Raw genomic sequence first — 18058 nt, forward strand, 5'->3', positions numbered from 1 at the left:
AGATCAAGGGAAGTACGAGGAGGCGGAAGGGATGAATCGACGGGCATTGTCGGGGAGGGAGAAGGTGCTGGGGATGGACCATCCCGACACGTTGACGAGTGTGAGCAATCTGGCATCAGTGCTACAAGATCAAGGGAAGTACGAGGAGGCGGAAGGGATGAATCGACGGGCACTGTCGGGGAGGGAGAAGGTGCTTGGAGTGGACCATCCCGACACGTTGACGAGCGTACATGGTCTGGCCTATTTGTTCGATGCAAAGAAGAATTTTCAGGAGGCCCTGAATCTTTACCAGCGTGCCATTGCGGGCTACGACAGGGTTCTTGGGGCGCACCATCCGACCACCACTGCTTGTAAAGAGCACTTATCGTCACTATTGATGAAGATGGATCGCGATCTGGGAGGTTCTCTTAGCGAGGTGAATGGTTAATAACCAATTATGTTGAGATCCAGTACGATGTTTTCTTTGGTACTTCACCGGTGCCAACCATACTGTGAAGCCAGAAGATGCTCAGGTAATTTCGTGTATCGAGATGACAAGAGATCTTCACCACATTGTATGAGCAAACTTAAGTTCAAGCCGCCTTACTATATCAAATTTAAACCTTCAGCTCTTCTCGATGCAGCTGCACCTCCTTAATCTCATCGAAAGCCTGCATAAATGTCAATTTTATGTTACTGGAATTTGGGAGGAGGTGATCTTGAAGCGTTGGCCGATGTGTCAATTGCGCTCAATGTTCGCAAGTGGGAAGTATGCATAGTACGAAGTACGGCCGGCAATTGGCCGAAACGCCTCAAACTACGTAACCGCTTTATTGAACTGACAATAACAGAGATTATGAAGTAAGTAGAAGTGGTCCTTGGACTGGATCCGATCAGATGGGGGATCAAAGTTCTGAAAATGCCAAGAAGGGCCAAAGAGTTTAGCGCGCCGCACGTGACCGGAGTGATGCAAAAACTTTTGGAACCGACCTCTGTACATTCGAGAACGGATAGGAGCAGGACTCCATCCAAGTCTTCCGGTAGCGGTTCGTGTATCGTGGTGGAAGACGCGGTACCAGCAGTGAGGAGCTGCAACTCGCTGCGATCATGTGGAGATTGATCATGGTCACATAACTTGAGCTCATCATGACCGTGCAGTGCTGGAAGGCGGGAGAAGTTGTTCTGGACTGGCAACTGACTCGAGGCGACTGGCAATAGCAGAGCGCGGTCTGCTTCGGTGGACAAGGCTGAGAGTTTGTGGGACCCAAATCCCCTTGAAAAGAGAATGCTAGTGGGTATTTGGATTAGCCCGAGAAATCATCTTCACCACCAGTGCACTTGGGGACTCAGATCCTGTCTCGATCCATTGAATCTGTGGATGTGAGATTTTCAACAAGAAACAGACAAAAGGCTATTCAGCTGTCCTTTGATTTCAAGAAGCACTGATCGCTTCCATGGTGGCGCACCCCTTCAAGCGGTTTGGTTTTCAATGCTTGGCCAAGTTTTTCTTCGTTCCTCTCTTCTGGGGAAGACTGGTTCTCTCACCAAAGCGACTCTGTCTCTCGGCAATGAATCAATAGGATGTCTAACTCGGTTTTCCTGTAGCGGAATCGTTCCAGGATGCTGACGGCCATGAGAGTGAGCATAAGTCTTTTCCAGAAAGAAAAGCTGACTCATCTCTCAACGTGAATGCGAGACAAGATGTCAATAGTAGCTAGCATGCTCTCATGGGAACCATTGGAAACGGGGTTTCAATAATGATTTGATGGGCAAGATGTATGTTATCAACATCAAACTAGCTACCACCCAAAAGGATACTACATTTGTTGGAGCGGAAGCTGGACGAACCCTGGCAAAGTACCGATCGTGTTGGGAAAGGGTCAGCCTCGCCGATCATTGGCATCCTATATGAGAAAAATCGGGGATTTTCACTCCCTTCTACCTCTGTCTCACCAGCGCATGGTGATCTGAGGCCCTGTCCGTGCCCGAGAATTGGTGCAACATCATCAATACAATGCACGGGCCATAAATCAAGTACAAGAAGTCAAAGCGTACGTCGCATACCTTCCTTGCGTGAGTAGTCAGCACAGACCCAATTGTTGAGATCAGTTGATGAGATCAGGTTGCCCCCGGATCTGACATACTATCGGCTCAAGACCAGAAAAAAAGGTTTCGACCTCGTTTATCTCGACGCCACACAAGTCAGCACGCCACATGACTGCTGCGCCTCAGTATCCCTCCCACCACTTCGCAAGATCCCGCTTCATGTGTACTCGAGAGCTTCATACGGACTATCTCGGTTCACCTCGGCTTCTCAGTTGCCGCAAAAACCTGGGGATTGCTCCCGCAGCATAGCCACATGCTCCTGCCCACCGCAGTTGCACTCGCGCCGACCAGGATCACGGGCGCCTATGTAAGCCTCCGTGGCTCGGCCAAGTCAAACCATCCAAGGCTTCCAAGACGTAACATTACGCGTCGCAACGGGCTTTGCTCAGCTTGAGGTGTGCCGTGCCTTCCAGTGAAATGCGGGTATTTTCATTTAGCATCCTGGGCTACAAGTGGTCGCGGGTGGAATACTTATTTGCCGTGCTTGGGACAAGCCCTAGCTAGGCTTTTTTCTTTTGAATCTCTTCTCATCCATCTAACTGCTGCCTCATTCCTAGTTGTTGGCTCTGACAACCTCCTCGTGCTGCGGGGATTCCGAAAAGGGAACGGTCACGTCAGAACGACGGTTCGATCGGCATCAGTGTTTTCACAGCAAAACCTACCCTACTTTGTTGGCACCACAACCGGCCATGGCCGACAAGTACGACGCACCTAAATACCCTCCGCCATCCCACTCCCCGGCCCCCGGTTATCAATCCCCTCCACCGGCTCAGGATGGTATGGTATATGGAAATCAAGGCCAGTACGATATGAACCGAGGGGGACCCCCGGGCGGCTACTATCAACAGCCGTACGGGCCACCACAAGGGTATGGATATCCACCACCACAGCAACCGCAGGTGATCTATGAGCGCGATCGCGGCGGTGGCGGTTGCTGCGCCGGTCTCTTGGCTGGTTTGGCTTGCTGCTGTTGTTTGGATGCTTTGTTTTAGGGCCGCTTTGGCAGGCTGAGATAAGAGGAGGAAAGACAAAGGGAGCGAACGCCCAGAGTTTGAAGAGGAAGATGGGACATGTTGCGGATTCGGAACGATGGACAACGTGCTGGGATATCTCGTGTTACGGACGAGATGAGGATATTACACCGTCAAGAAACTCTTCAATGCAATTCCACCCCGGTGCCATTTCACGGCAACCACTTGCCAAACAAGCAGCGCAATGAGATTCTTCGGCGGGGAAGATCGAAACGCTTGCGCCAGCAAAGGCCTTCGACTCGGCGCCGCCGCGGGCTTCCCATCTTCCGCAACCATTTCCGGTTGAGCAGTCCTCGCTTATGGGATAAATACCTATATCTACTTTTTTTTTTGTTTGGGGCTCCGGAATTTTTCTTGTCGTTCGGTCAGGTCTGCATAACGAGGACATACCAAGGGTAATTGATATCTAGTGTAACATACACGTCCGCTAGATCAGCCAATTGAGTATATACGACATTTCATTTCATGAGCGGCCCTTTCCCATCTTCACGAGGCAAACCGCCCAGTTCTTCCATTGGGAGAAAATCATCTGCATCACATCATGGAACATGTATTGACCTGACTCAGACCACCATTTTCTGTAGTGGTTCTTGCAGCCGTCCGAGTAATGTCCTCCAGTACTTCCCACATCAGCTCACCGGTCACGGCACTGCACTCAGCATATCTATCACAACGCATCTCTTGCGCAACACGCAGACCCTCTTGGGGCATCACGCATTCAAACGTCCCGTCTTCCAGTCTATTTTCATGGCGCTCATCCCTCTTGAGACCCAGTAGCATCACCGGCATCTGGTGTTCCAGTTCATCGTAGTGCCGGGACAATTGTTTGCGCCAGTAGTATTGGGCATTATGCAAGGACTCCCGGGAGGAAATGGAAAAGGCGATGATGGTAAATGCAGGTTCGGACGGGAAGGGATCGATAAAGAGAGTCGATGTAGATGGGTGAAGACGAAATTTGTACGGCCTTCCAAACAGCGTGACGTCAAAGGCCAACGGTCCAGTGAGCGCCGAGACGCGTTTCTTCTCGACGCTAGACCAGTCAAGTTTTCCATCGCGAATGTGTTCAAGTCGTCTGCAGGGTAAGGTGAGTACATAATTCAACAGTGCGAGCGGGGTCATACTCACGACAGGAAAGTCGCTTTGCCCACTCCAGGGGAACCGAGGAACAAGATGTCCACCTCGGGAATGAGCTTACCCTCCAGCACTTGCGGTGGCATGGATGTCTTGTATCGTGTAGATATTTTCAAGCATCCTGACGAGAAAGCCTAGAGGGAAGATGACCCGTCAAAGAGTTTGAAAAGATACATCATGGAAGAAGCAAAGTTCAATATCCGCCTTGGCGAGATATCTGCCCAGACCCCGGTATACTCGGCCCTCTTCACCAAGTCTTGGACATCCTCATATCAATTTGACAGACTACCTTCCCAGAACGCTTTTGCTTTGGAGCGAAGAAGGATCCGCTCACTATTCATCACAAGAGTTGCCCATGCAATGATTGTCCACTTCTTTGGTCCGGATTATTTCTACGAAAGCCAAAGATGAGGAATATTTGACCATGTTCTAGTAACATTCTGCACCGTCGACTTGCGTTGGAAAATCCACACCTGGACGGACCCAGGAAGTCATGGCTTGAAATGAATCTTCTATGACCACCAGTTCTTCCATCGAGGTTGCTGTGAGCACCCTCTCTCTCACTCCGTGACTAGCTGCAGAGCTCATGAACTGAGGGGCAACCTTCGCCCGTGTCGGACTCACTGCTCTCCACTTATCAAGCATGGACTCTACGCATGGGAGCGCGCAAACTCTTTTGACTCTGCTCCATGATTCTTGGAGTTCTCTCCGTCGTCTTCGCCCATGACAGGACTATCGCAAACCCTTCATCTTCCTTCCGCTAGAGAGTTCCGTGGCCGCCCTGAAGAAATTCGACATGCCCAAAGCCATAAGTCATACCGAATCTGGCAGTGTTCCAGTACACCATGGGGCGTGAACTCTACCTGCTCTATTCTTGGCTCCACCATGTCGAACCTGAAAGGGGGACCAATGACGCTCGCAACAACTTTATCGCGTTCGTGGCCACACTGGGAATTTTTCACCGTCACATAACAAAGTCATGGCTTTCCAGGGCCAACTGTCGTTCCCACGTTCCTCGTCCTCTGTGCCGTGTAGACGTGTGACACGCCAGCAATGACAACGTCTTACCCCATCGGAATCTGGCTAATAAGCAAGGTCGCCTCTCATTGCCATGTCGATCGCCATTTTGGTCGCCGCATCGAGATCCTCCGTCGGCAACCCCAACAGCTCATTATGCAATCCGATCCTCCCCTCGTAATTCCCACCCCCATCCCGGTAAAACACCCTCGTGTACAACACCACCACACTCGCTTGTATATCTCCCTTCTGTAGCTCCTCCATTGCCTTCTCATACCTTTCCTTCGCGCTCTCCGAGGTAATTTCCCAATCTGACTCTTTGTCCCCCGTAACGCGCAGCACGCTCGCCAACATGTCCCTCTGACTCAGCAGGAACGAGGAGATGTACACGCTCTTATTCCTGAATTGCGAGATCGTGGGGCTTTTATCGCTGCTGTCCTCCGGCAAGAGTTTCAAGCTGAGCAGGTTCGCGACAGCTCTCCCGCACTGGTCCCAAGTCGACGTGTTGATCTTCGTGTTCCCGTCATCGAACAGCACCAACGACTTGTTGGGGATGTCAAACCCATACCGCGACGGCGAGCCCCCGAGGCTGAATTCGTACCAAAAACTACAGACCAAGGTGATCCAAGAGGACTTTCCTAGACTTGAGATGTAGGCACGGATCTTTGCTACGCGTTCGCCGACGATTGTTTCTTTGGCAAGGCTTTCGTTGTTGGTGTCAATGCCCCATTCGTTGGGGATGATGAAAGGGACGCCGGCGTCGGCGGCCGCGTTAATCAGTTTGGTCTGCGTGTCGCGGGGGGCCATTACGGCCAAGGTGATGATGAGTACATCTTGGCCTGTAAGGGCGGAGACGAGAGAGGAGTGCTCATCGTAATTGACCTTTTGGACGACAACGCCCGAGGGGAGTTTGTTGGTGGAATCAAAGCGGGTGATGGCGGTGACGTTGTGCTTGCCGGTTTTGAGAAGGTATTCGGTCACGTATTTGCCGACGGTGCCTCCGGCCTGGGAAGGTGTGAGTATGAACGTATATATTGGAGATAGGAGGGGGGAAGGATGTTGGGAGGGATGCACTTACGCCCACAACGGCGATGTTTTGGACCGAGTTCTTGAAGCCAGCTGGCTGGTCTTTTGCGTATTGGGCCATGATAGCAACGGCTGCCGGAGTGAGTTCAATGTGTATGATTGTGGAGATTCCGGGATGAAGCAAGAAATGGAATATGAAATCAAACCTTGAGCTGTTGAATTTTGGAGGCAGTTGCTTGACTGATTGAACCAGAGAATCTCCGGTTGCCAGAGATCGCATTTATACCTCAACAGCACCAGCGAGATGGAAGCATGGACATCGTGAGAGAAATATACGTCGTTCTGTTAAATCCGACATCTATCCTTGCAGCCGAAGCTGTAGAGTGTATGGTCCGAGATGTTGTACATCGTTTGTAGTTGGAGCTGCAATATAGCATCGAATCCCAAAAAGGAATAGACTTATTACTAAATGGGAATAGTGTGTATAGAAATACGAATGGAGGTTAGCGTGTTGCTAATCGGTTCAGTTCTCTTCCGACTGACCGGAGCCCTTTTTTCAATCGCGTTTCAAAGTAAACGAGAGAATACCTGGATGAGGAAACCGCCTGGCCTCAGTGATATAGCCTCGTTCGGATCAATCGACGAAACGCTTCCGTTGACGGAGGAGGATATCGTGCCATTTGTCGCCGTTGCATGCAGGATCAGGTTGAGTGTCTCCGTCGTGTTGATGATGACTGTTTCTGGCTCAGGCTTATGTTTCGGCATGTGCTCAAATCATCACTCGCAGTTTTGATCGTGAAATGCTGGCAGATGATCGTTTTGTTGCTCAGATCCTGAATTCTATGCGCCACCGCTCTCTGATCATCTTGGCTCGCCTAGTGTGTCGAGGCTCGCCGATATCATATCTGGTCTCCGGTGCCCGACCGGTGCAAGGCAGACGAATTGTGGCGAGCCAGTTGAGAAACCAACGTTTGCTAGCGTATCCTTACTTTCGCGCCGAGTTTCAGATCTATCTCCTACTGTTGTTGACTTGTTTGGTGACTTTGCTCATCTTTGCCCAAACGGTATCTCCTTCCCACCATTATCCCACTGGAGTTGACTCGTCCAGAGACTGCCATCCCTCAACAACAGAAGACAGTCAACCGGGAAATGAAGGTGCAACAGGACAAAATGCAACCAAATACAGAGATACAGACGTATGTGCTCGTTGAAGAAAGGTGAAAGTTATTATTAAGAGTTAAGGAATGGCTATCCTGGAGCACGAGAAGGAGAGGAAATCTCATCAACCACAAAGACCTAAAACACTATTGGCCTCTTATTAGTGGAGGGTACGGCACAAACGATGCCATCGGCAACAAAGCTGGAAATGTCCTCATCGAAGTTGTCGAAGGAGACATGGACATGCTATTGTCTACCTACCGAGACATTCGTGGAGGGAGAGACGGAGCAAGTGGAACTTTCGGTGAACCCAATGATGGAGGTATCGAAGGTCAGGGTGGCAATGGCAGGACATGGTGGGCCTAGGTCAGTAGCTGAGATTTTTCTACTAACCTCTGTTAAGGAGACATGTGGAAATGCTACTGTTCAAAGGAGCCACCCAACCCCCTCCCTTTTTATTTCCCTCTCTGTTTTCTGGAGCACCGGGCCCTCAAGGACCACCTGGAAATCGATCAACCACATATCTCAGTGGGGGGTTATCTGGAGGAAGTGGTTCAAGTCAGGTCAGTGTCATAAGGAAAGTGGAACCTCAGCCATATTCCCTTCCGGCTATTCGCTCAAGGTCGTATCCTTTGATATTTGCCACAAGAACTAGGATGGTATCAATGAACTCGGAGAGCACTTGCTGGTGAGCATCATCCAAGTCAGAACGTTGGTGGAATGTCAAACCCAGAGTTTCAGATATCGAAATTCTGATCCATGGAACTCATTGGCTGGATTCCATCATTTCAGAACTGTCCTCATACCGAAGGACATCAAACCGGGCGAAACTGCTCGAGTCCCAGAGCCCGTTGAGAGCCTTCATAGTACATGAGCGTTCCGGAAGAGGACCTATTCAACGACTTCATGTTACTGATGAGATTCAGCTTATTGCGACGGCCATCAGGCTGGGTCGAGCTTTGGCTAGAGATGTCGGAACTATCCTCAGTGATCCAAGCCACGTTTTCGATTTGAAAAATGAAAGCCAAGGAGATGCACACAAAAATATTGATTACCTTGAAATACCTGATCTTGGTTCCCATGTACCGATCTCGCAATCCTGTCTATCTGGACGGGACAGACAACATCGGTATCCTTTGCACGGAGATCATTCTGAGCATCCTCCTCACCCATGATCTGTTGACCGGTACGGAATGAGAACGCGGATCGCAGGAACATATTCTTCCAACAAGAATGGATGCATCATTCTTGATGCTCGTCAATGCATACACCGTCAATGCTGTCATCCATCAAGCTATGGAATTCATCCTGAAGAAGGCAAAAAGCACCATCTTATTTACCAACTCCTTCCCCTATTTCTCCATTGGGACACGCATCATCTTCATATTCCTGTACCCACATGTCGTCGGTATCCTTGCCAGCGCTGGAACAAGCCTCTTATTTTTCGATTCTAGTTAGAGTTCCAAGATGATGTCAAGTGATCATCCACGCATTCCTCAGATTTCGTCCTAAGCCAGGGGACTATGACGGTTCAATTCGATTCAACAATGTCAAAGAACTTTGCAAATCAGTCTGTGATAACAGAGCGCCACAATTTGACCGACGCCCTCCAAAAACATGGCTTCGCTGCGCAAAAGAATATGTTACAAATTCAGATGCCGAACGGGAAAAGGATGCCAAATAAGCAGCTCAGAAATGGCCAAAACATTCCCACTGTGGCGATTTACGGCCCACGGAAATCTCGAATCACAGTCAGGTGGTCCAGGTTACATTGAGATCTACGAAGGTCCTCCAATGGCATTCAAGATTCGCTATGCACTTCAGGACTCTGATTCCAACAGCTGCAAAATTCCTGTTTTCAACAAATACGTCACCATCCCTTCACCGCTGTTCAGCATGAGAGTTGAAACGTAGTGGGACATCATGAAATCCGGCCACACAGTCAGCGGCCTCAATCCTGTCGATGTTCTCCCACACCCCGATTCCATTAAACAGCTCCCCATTACTAACACAATTCTTTTTCATCGGCCTAGCACGGAGCGAAAAGCTTTCCAGCATCGAAGGTACCAGCGCTCTCGGACTGCTCCTAAGCTCTCTATTCGCAGCTCTTGCACCCATCAGCTTCTGTCAACTCGCTATTCAGACCCTTCCATTCGGCGTCAGGATCGAGAAAAGCACGACTCCGTCCTCAACTCAACCCGACATCTCTAGCATGCTAGAAACCCGCTTTACGCCGGATGCCAGCCAGCAAATGCGCGATAACATCGCTGCGCAGACCATTGTGGTGAGAGCCTCGCTCAAAAAGCCGGGAAGTACTCGCAAGGGCCTTTAAGGCCTCTTGCAGAAGCGTATCAGTGCTTCAGTCGAGGGTGACTCGTCAACAGCCTTCGACATGCTGCATCAGCATTCTGTTACCATGAACACGGAACTGCGACCGTGTAGCGCGCCAAGAGAGAAAATAACTGAGGGACGGCGTATATGTGGAATTTTGGGACGATTAACAGGGAGTAATGAGCAATAGACTAATGGGTTGATGTTGACGGGCCTCGGCTTGGATGACCCTTTGTTTCCAGCGCTTCCTACTTGCTGGAACTTGATGATTTATTGGACCAAAAAAGGTCCATCACGAAGATGAGAGGGACGAATATTTATTTTGAAGCGGGCGGCCTACTTGTGGAGGTGCAAAGTTGCAGTGTCCGGGTGTTGAAAGTAGCTTTGGACATTGGAAGCTCCTGGGGGGCCCCCTCTGACGGAGGCTATGTTGGTTACGAGACAGTTCCAAGAAGCATCAGAGAGTCATATCGTCCGATCAATTCAACATCCGCTTGCTTTATCCCGCGGATATTGGCACTGTGCCCTTTCAGCTCGATGACCCGTCTGTGGCGGAGCATTATGGCTGATTTTGTATGGAATTGACATCGTCCCCTTCCGGAGGACTGATACGTCGCGAGCTCGAGTTCAATAGCTCGGATCGATCATCGGCATGAGAAGTTCTGCTCTTTGGGAGTCTTCCAAATTCTGTATGCGCGCCTTCAGGGTTGAAATTTCGTCCGACATGTGTCGAATGTTGACTTCAGATTGGTAGACGTAATTGATGGCATCATTGATAATGTCTGTTTTTCGAATGCCACCTGGCGCTCGGCTCAAAGATACAGTGTCCCAGTTTTGGATGCGTGGGAGGCGCGACACCTGTTTTGTCTCCAACAGGACATGGTAAAGTTGCTTCATTTTGTTGTTCATCTTGTCGCGATACCTTCGCTCAACGACGGAATGAGCTTGCTTTTTCTGAGCGATCTTTGTGACTTCCTCGGAATGCTTCAGGGCGCCACATTGATGCTGCTTAAGCCTGCCCACTCCAGAGACTGACGATAATTTGGAGCTCGTTCGCCACGGCTGAATGTTGCGCTGGGGAGATCCGGGGCTGCTTTGGCTGGAGTTACTGGTCTCGACTGGAGTGGAACTTGGGTCGTTACTATTGTCGCTCCGAGGTGAAGGAAGTCCCCAATCACCCCAACTGCTCTCAAGCCCCCGATGTTCTTGCTGTACTTCTCCTAGGCGAACATGATGACTATCCTCAAGCCGATCTGAGGTTCCCGCGGGATTCAAATGTGGTGACGGACGGTGCTCTGAGAAATTCACCGTGTTTTGATCTGCTGAGAACAGGAAACTGTCATGTTCGTTCAAGTCCATGCTCAGATATTGTGTGTAGGTGGCGATCGTATTGGTACTTTCACCAGACATATTGCTGAGATTGCGAGGCTCCATCTTGTCGATGAATCATAGAGCAACAGTAAAGCTGGCTCAATGTCCAAAGGAATTTGAGTGCCAGGCTCAAGAATGAGCAGATCCAAGGATTTTAGACAGTTCGACGTTGACGCACTGACATCGGCACCATCAGGATACTAGCGGAGGATGGAGATCCTATAGATATTAATGTCCAAATGATAGTGAAAGATTTGCAACCGTCCAAGATGCACGCAACCCTAGACCCCCAATGGTTCTGTACATAGGAGGAGTCATCGAGATTCTCTGGATCCCCTCTTTCGCTTGCTCGAGCTTTCAACCCCTTGCAATATCGCTATCTAGGTTTCCAATATGGCAGGAGAAGACGACACAACTTGGCAACTTGGATCATGAATATGGGACCGTGCGCACGAATATGGGCCTTTTGTCACAAAGATTTGCGTTGACGAGAGGGGTTGAATGACCCACTGTGGACCTATTGGAATCTTACCGATTAGGATGCATTCAGATGCATTAGGACGAAACTTCACATGTTTGGATGTCTTGCAGCTCGTCTGTCAATATGGCCACTCGCTAAGTCTTGTCATGGAACGTGGCTGACCTCTAATTCGTTGTAATACATCGTTCCTGTCGACAGGGAAAATCCCCCCTCCCTTCCCCCTCTTTCCTCCCCTCTCCCCCCACAAGCACTGCTAATTTGTTCGCATCAGCTTGCGGCTGTTGGACCTCTGAGCGTACAAGAGAACATCCTTTGGGCAATTATCGTCGTCCGTGCCATGCTAAGACGTCGCAAAGACGTGGCGCCAAGAGGGAGGCCAAACGGAAAAGTCATTCAGGTTCCTCATGGCAGAAGCGATGCGTTCCTCCTCTTAAAATCCCCTCCCCTTTTATATGACTACTTTATTCAGCTTAGAGCAACCAGCGGGGGCCTCTACCATAGCAGTACTTTGCCCTAAATTGTCATGTCTGATGCTTTGTAAACGAAATGATTGGAGGGGTTCTATAAAAGGCATCCTCTGCCGTTCCATCGAGGGACCGCATCAGGAAAAATATCTCCTCCTTCATGATTCCTCCCTGGAAGGGCTTTACGGCCGTTCACGTATTTCGAAAGCCCAAATACCGCCACAGTGACGATGGAGTTCGTTTCCCGGCCGGAGGAAATGATATTCGGCTACGATACGGGTACTTCTTTCCCCAACCACTCACTCCATTATGGGCTCAATCAACATAATTCCAAAGTCAGGCATTATCTCAAGCATGCTCAATATGTCCAACTTCCAGGATCTATACGGGAATGTTCGTCAGCCTTCCCCCAATCTTAAGAGCATCAGATCTAGACTAATCATGAGCTTGGTGAGCATGGTTTTAAGGTTTGACTGTGCACTTTGAAATTCATTCTTGCAGGCCCTCGATTGGGACGATGCTTGGCCCCCCCTCAGCTCGGGTACGCTAGCAGATAGGCTCAGCCGCAAAAAGTCAATCATTGTTGCATGCTTTATTGTACAGTCAGCATGGTCGTCCAAATCTCGACCCCTGCATGCTTGATATCAGATCATAAGTGGCTTCATCGCAGGAGTGGGTATGGGCAACCTCTGGCAACCCCTGCACCAAACAGAATCATCCCCCGCTCACATTGGCGAGGTGGTGGCGAGGCCAGGTCACAACATGCGAGCAGCTGTTCTCCGTTATTAACGTCAAGGTGCTAAGTACTTACCGATTAATGATCATTTTCGGCATCCTGGTCGGCAACTGGATCAACCTAGGTACAGAGACTGTAAACAACGCCACCGCATGGAAGATCTCTCAAGGAATTGCTTTCCTTGAGCCGTTGTCCTTGTTGCTGGAGTCTGTGCCTTCCCCCGAAAACCCCAAGCATGACTTCTCTCGCGACCGCGGCCGGGCGGCGCGGGAAACAATTGTTTTCTTGCGAGGAAATTTTATGGAATTCCGGCAGATCACCCCTGCATCAATAAACAGGTTGCGGAGATGGAGATCAAGGCCGCTGCAGAAGCTCGAGCTACCAAAACGGCGTGACACATAAGTGCCTTACTGGGGTGGCGGGCCGGATGTTTGTCTGCTTCATGGTGTTCGCCCAGCCTTGGGAAATTCACATTGACCAGGTCAGACGGGAAAAAATATCCTCAAGTGGGCAAGACAATGATTGTCTTCCCATACCTCTTTATCGGAGTATCCGCATGGAAACAGCGACAGCCGCAAACTAGACTTTCGCCTTTCTCATTGCTTTCTTTACTCCATTCATCACCGGAGCAATCGGCTTTGCGGATGGATATGTTCTGGGAGGATATTGCTTTGTAGTCATGATCATTGTTCTACCTGTTTCCCATTGAGAGCAACGGCCGTACTCTGGAAGATGTGGGCAGCATGTATCAACTCCGGGCCAAACCGCGGGCAAGTCGAAGATGAATGCACCCTCGCATCGATGCGAGAGAAGGTAAAGCCAGTGGGATGATTGAAACCTAGCAGATCGCCAGAAACCGAAACCTTCCCATTCCAAATCCAACTCTACAACAAACGGTCTAATCAGTCGAGCGCTCACATAGAGATCTTTTGGGGAAAGAAGAAAGAAAAAAGCAAACATTTAATAAATTTGAAGGTGCCTTGTCTCGAGAAGTCTGCATCTTGGAGCGCGAAGCAGATAGCCAATTCATGGGCTTGGGAAAGACCAGTGGGTCTACTCTGAAGTGCAAGGCTATGTCGTCCCACCGAGTGAAATGTATCGATCAAGTTTGGGAAACAATATCGTGCACACCAGTCGACTTCTAGCCTTGATGATTGACGTGTCTCTGTGGGGTTGGGGACACGAATGGCACAGCTCACTGTGGACAAAAGATGGGGTGGTATATTTTCAGCTGCGAATTTACCAGCACCTTCGACGGGAAGACCCAGACTCAGGGCGTGTCCGGCTGCCCAAGCACCGTCTTCCTAGAGAAAGCTATATACGCCATTTGGTCAGTCAAAGAAGGCGAGCAATGAGAGAAGATCATAAAAATTAAGCAAGAAGTGCAAAGCGATTTGGTTGTTTGCTCAGCCTGATCTTGAATTTCTTCTGCGGACATACCGCCTTCACAACACCCTTCTTCCTGCTCATGCTCAGTCTCCTCAGGTTCCTTCACCGTCGTCCTCTTCAATTGAAGAAATCGACAAGACGTCGAAGTCCCGTTCCGAAATGATATTGAATCCGTCCTCGTTATCAACATCAGTTTCCTTCTCGGAAAGCTCTTGTTCGTCGACAAAAGAGGCTCCATCTTCAATGAACTCCTCAACGTCTCCTTCTTCTCCTTCCTCATCGTCACCCCCATCTCCGTCCCTATCATCATAACCCTCCTCTTCAACGTCATCGTCACCAAATCTACATAAGTAATAATCATCACCATACCTCGCCTCAATTTCTGCCCCACTAACTGCCCCCTCCAAACCCCTTGTCTTCACCCTCATTCTCCTCCCCAGTTCCTTCTCCGTGTACTTCCAACAATACTTCTCACGGATCTTCTTTCCTTTGTGATGCCGTCGGTCCAGCGGCCAGATCCCACGCTCTCTGTCCAACCACATATCCCTTTTCGTCCAAGTCGACACATGCATGTGTGCGGGGTGCCGCAGGGTCGGCGCACAGCTCGCGTAGGCGGTGCGGGGGCACGGGTCAGAAAACGATGCAATGGTGTCGGGGCGAAGGGCCAGGTATGGTTGATTTACCCAGCCGGGGTGCACGCCGCGGTAGCCATAGTACTTTGCAGATTGCTTCGATACGCGGTTCAGGGCGTGTCGGTGCGAGCGAAGGTCGAGGTATAGGTTGGCGTCGGAGCGTGTCGAGGACATACCAGAACCTGGAGTTCGTCGGGACATTTTTATTTTATTTGACCGGTGATGTGGTGAGTTGGACGAGTTATGAAAAGCGTGGATACGAGATGGTGGGGGAATAGAGTATGGATTGCAGGTATGGTCGACTGCCCAATGAAGGGGTCGATGCCGTGAGATTTTAAAAATGAGGAAGGAGGACGCTGATGTATGTCGACGGGTGATTCATTAGAATCCAGTCATTGGCGAAGAGTCATTAAGCACAGCCTCGTCGATTGGGCATGCTCCTATTGGCTGGTGTCTAAACGTAGAGGCTGTGTTAGTGTGGCTTAGGCAGAGCTCATTGGTGGATTCACAGCCTCACAGCAGGATAGGATATAAGCAGTCGCCACCCTAGACACGAAAAGGAGGGCAGAGAATGCTAGGGAGGCTAGGACGTCATAGCAACAAATTGCTGAGTGTCATTGAGATTCCCATGTCGTCAGTGATCACCGCTACAATGCCACAAAGCTACTCCCCAAGTATGTATGGTATCAACTCGTGATCCTCCAAAACGCTGGTATCTGGTTATCTGGTTGCCTCTGTTTCTCCCCATGCATAATAGACTCATACAGATCTATGTCCCTCATAACCAGGATGATTAGGGGCCCATATTTCTTCGGGTTCTTTCGGGTTTCAATATGAAAAAAAGGGGCGTGTCACACTTCCCATACTCGACACACGATTCATTGATACACCATCACCTACAGTCAATGACGTCGGAAATAATATCATCAACATTCTTGAGTCCCATGGCAAGATTGCAACCAGGGGCGTATTGGAGAGGAATATTATGCAGTCGGTCGAGCTTGATTGTTGTAGGTTGAAACCACTGTCGTCGCCGTCGCCATCGACGTTGTCGGTCCACGCCGTCACAACTTTTGGCACGGCAAGATCAATTCGACCCGTCGTAATAGTTCAAACCATTCTGAGAAAGGATGTCTACCCATTCTTCACCTGGCCATTCGTCTAGTTCGTTGCCCAGGGGAGCGAAGAATGAAATATCATGTTGCCAGGACGCGTAACTTCCAGCTGGAAAGTCATAGATAGCCCTAATTTTCGGCTTCCCATAGTGTTGATAGTGGATGCATCGTTGTCAAAGAGATATGTATTCCAGACAGGGATGCCTTGGCCAATGGTGGACGATCCGTGACAGTCCTTTTGGTGGTTGCCAAAAGCCTCTAGGATGATTGGAATAGGTGTCTCTTACCACTGGACTGGGAATATGATGGTCATTTGTACTATACATTTAAAAATCCTAGTACTGAGACCAACAGGGAAGGCTATGGTGATGAAAACGACGGTGGAAGCAAGCCTTAGGATTCGTGTGAGGCCAAAGCGAAGACAATGTGAGCGAAGGAAGAAGTCTGCATTCATTTTGGCCCAATAGGTTGGATGAAACTAAATGCACTCGAAAGCGGTGAGGTTCGCGGCTGGGTGGGACCCCCGGAAAAGAAGAAGGGAGAGAAGCAGCAACAGAGACACATCAACCATGTGAAGTCGTTGCCCCGATTCTTTCCCACATGGCGATTTTGGGGTCATTCAAGAAAGGCAACAGTTATTGGGAAGCTATGTTTCAAGTATCACCAACATCGGTCCCGGTGTCAATGCGCAGGTCTTTGTGGCACGGTCAGGAAAAATTGGTGAGATGGAGCCTCGCCAGTCCCGTTCGGGCCATTTTGAGCACCGACGTTGACTCCCGTGACAATGGGTACACAGGCCATTCAAGCTCTCTTCCAAAAAGTATCGAGATGCTTTTGAGTTTCGTAATCTTCGGGGATGCATTTTGCCGCTGGAAAATATGGCAGGAACACGGACAACTTACCAAATTTCTTTGATTCTTCAATACGGAATACATCTTAGGACAATCCAAGAAAGAAGAACCTGATGATGAAACATTCGTCCCAATTCTCTCTTTTATCTGGATATCCTTCAGACGAATAACCCCTGTCCTGCTAGTCCCGGATATGTCTTGATGGCACCATTTCTCATCTTCAAGGCTCCCTACCAATTTTAGCAGCAGCCCCATAATCTGGATAGACTTCGTCTTCTGGAAGAGAGAATGGCCATCCAGGTAAGGTCAGCGTCAAGACACATGGATCCTCCTTGAGCTTGATGGCTCGTTCTTTGAGTTCTTCAACATCCCAGTTCGACCACAGGAATCGACCAGACGGAATCACGGCGCCTTCTCTAGATGAGAGCCAGACGGAGAAGCATCCTGGCAACGAGACTGGTAAAAGTTAGCAAACGATGGCAAACCAAAGTTGTCCTGTGGACTCACCGTCGTCAAATGGCAAAAATCGATTATTCTTCTGGCTCTCCTCAGGCATCATTTCGATACTCTTCCTCGACATGTCTGTCTCAATGATCCCCGGCTGCAACGAATAGCATCTGACATGAGGATTTTCGACCGCGACATATTCGTACAACTTCGCAGCAGCGATTTTACTGCTGGCATAACTCGCCGGTGCCGAGTCGACGTGCACAGCTGGAATGTGTGCGATCAAGGAATTCACGCCGATCAATACGGCGTCATGATCTGAGCAGTGGCGCAGGAATTGTTGCGCTACAATGTATGAGCCTTTGACGCCGATTTCAAAGGACGCCCAGTACTCGGATACTGGCGAATCCTTGACTGTCCCTTGATCCGAGAGATATGCTGCAGCATTTAGGCAGATGTCGATGGGTCCATACTTGGTCCTGACGTCGTTGAAACAGTCCGCCACAGATTTCTCGTCAGAGATGTCTAGTGAATATGTGGCTACCATTGTGGATTTGCTGAGCCGCTCAACCTTGGATTTTGTCTCTTCCAAGGTTTGCAAGCGGCGACCGAGAATGACAACCACTTTGGCCTGTGCCTTGGCAAATGCGACGGCAGTGCCTTGTCCCACGCCCGAGCCACCTCCTGTTATCAAGACGACTTTTCCGACGGCTGAGAGCTCTGGTCGGCGGGGATCGATGGACGGGTATGGTGCGTGGTAGTACTTTTTCGTCAACGATGGCATCGGCATGAT

The 18058-nt window shown here is 49.8% G+C and overlaps 8 protein-coding genes across 8 annotated transcripts in view; 3 read left to right on the forward strand and 5 right to left on the reverse strand.

Moving 5' to 3' along the window:
- Positions 1-427, forward strand: part of Z518_06864 (uncharacterized protein) — a gene marked incomplete at both ends in the record, with an annotated part of 3844 nt that extends 3417 nt beyond the window's left edge. The window contains one exon of the mRNA XM_013414994.1: positions 14-427. Coding sequence (XP_013270448.1) covers positions 14-427 — 414 coding nt within the window. The remainder of the gene's footprint in view (positions 1-13) is intronic.
- A 2347-nt stretch (positions 428-2774) lies between these two features.
- Z518_06865 (uncharacterized protein) lies at positions 2775-3077 on the forward strand (the record flags this gene model as incomplete). Its single annotated transcript, XM_013414995.1, has 1 exon — positions 2775-3077. One exon carries the CDS (start codon positions 2775-2777, stop codon positions 3075-3077), a length of 303 nt encoding a protein of 100 aa, XP_013270449.1.
- A 573-nt stretch (positions 3078-3650) lies between these two features.
- On the reverse strand, positions 3651-4333 carry Z518_06866 (uncharacterized protein; the record flags this gene model as incomplete). The annotated part of the gene is made up of 2 exons (XM_013414996.1): positions 3651-4188; positions 4242-4333. 2 exons carry the CDS (start codon positions 4331-4333, stop codon positions 3651-3653), a joined length of 630 nt encoding a protein of 209 aa, XP_013270450.1.
- A 997-nt stretch (positions 4334-5330) lies between these two features.
- Z518_06867 (uncharacterized protein) lies at positions 5331-6411 on the reverse strand (the record flags this gene model as incomplete). Its single annotated transcript, XM_013414997.1, has 2 exons — positions 5331-6269; positions 6343-6411. The coding sequence occupies 2 exons, from the start codon at positions 6409-6411 to the stop codon at positions 5331-5333; spliced, it is 1008 nt and encodes a 335-aa protein (XP_013270451.1).
- Positions 6412-9143: 2732 nt separating this feature from the next.
- Z518_06868 (uncharacterized protein) lies at positions 9144-9780 on the forward strand (the record flags this gene model as incomplete). Its single annotated transcript, XM_013414998.1, has 2 exons — positions 9144-9358; positions 9489-9780. 2 exons carry the CDS (start codon positions 9144-9146, stop codon positions 9778-9780), a joined length of 507 nt encoding a protein of 168 aa, XP_013270452.1.
- A 626-nt stretch (positions 9781-10406) lies between these two features.
- On the reverse strand, positions 10407-11213 carry Z518_06869 (uncharacterized protein; the record flags this gene model as incomplete). The annotated part of the gene is made up of 1 exon (XM_013414999.1): positions 10407-11213. The coding sequence occupies one exon, from the start codon at positions 11211-11213 to the stop codon at positions 10407-10409; it is 807 nt and encodes a 268-aa protein (XP_013270453.1).
- A 3099-nt stretch (positions 11214-14312) lies between these two features.
- Z518_06870 (uncharacterized protein) lies at positions 14313-15053 on the reverse strand (the record flags this gene model as incomplete). The annotated part of the gene is made up of 1 exon (XM_013415000.1): positions 14313-15053. The coding sequence occupies one exon, from the start codon at positions 15051-15053 to the stop codon at positions 14313-14315; it is 741 nt and encodes a 246-aa protein (XP_013270454.1).
- A 1985-nt stretch (positions 15054-17038) lies between these two features.
- On the reverse strand, positions 17039-18055 carry Z518_06871 (uncharacterized protein; the record flags this gene model as incomplete). The annotated part of the gene is made up of 2 exons (XM_013415001.1): positions 17039-17274; positions 17326-18055. The coding sequence occupies 2 exons, from the start codon at positions 18053-18055 to the stop codon at positions 17039-17041; spliced, it is 966 nt and encodes a 321-aa protein (XP_013270455.1).
- Positions 18056-18058: the final 3 nt, after the last annotated feature.

Source organism: Rhinocladiella mackenziei (genome assembly GCF_000835555.1).
Source record: "Rhinocladiella mackenziei CBS 650.93 unplaced genomic scaffold supercont1.5, whole genome shotgun sequence".
In the NCBI taxonomy this organism is placed as follows: Eukaryota; Fungi; Ascomycota; class Eurotiomycetes; order Chaetothyriales; family Herpotrichiellaceae; genus Rhinocladiella; species Rhinocladiella mackenziei.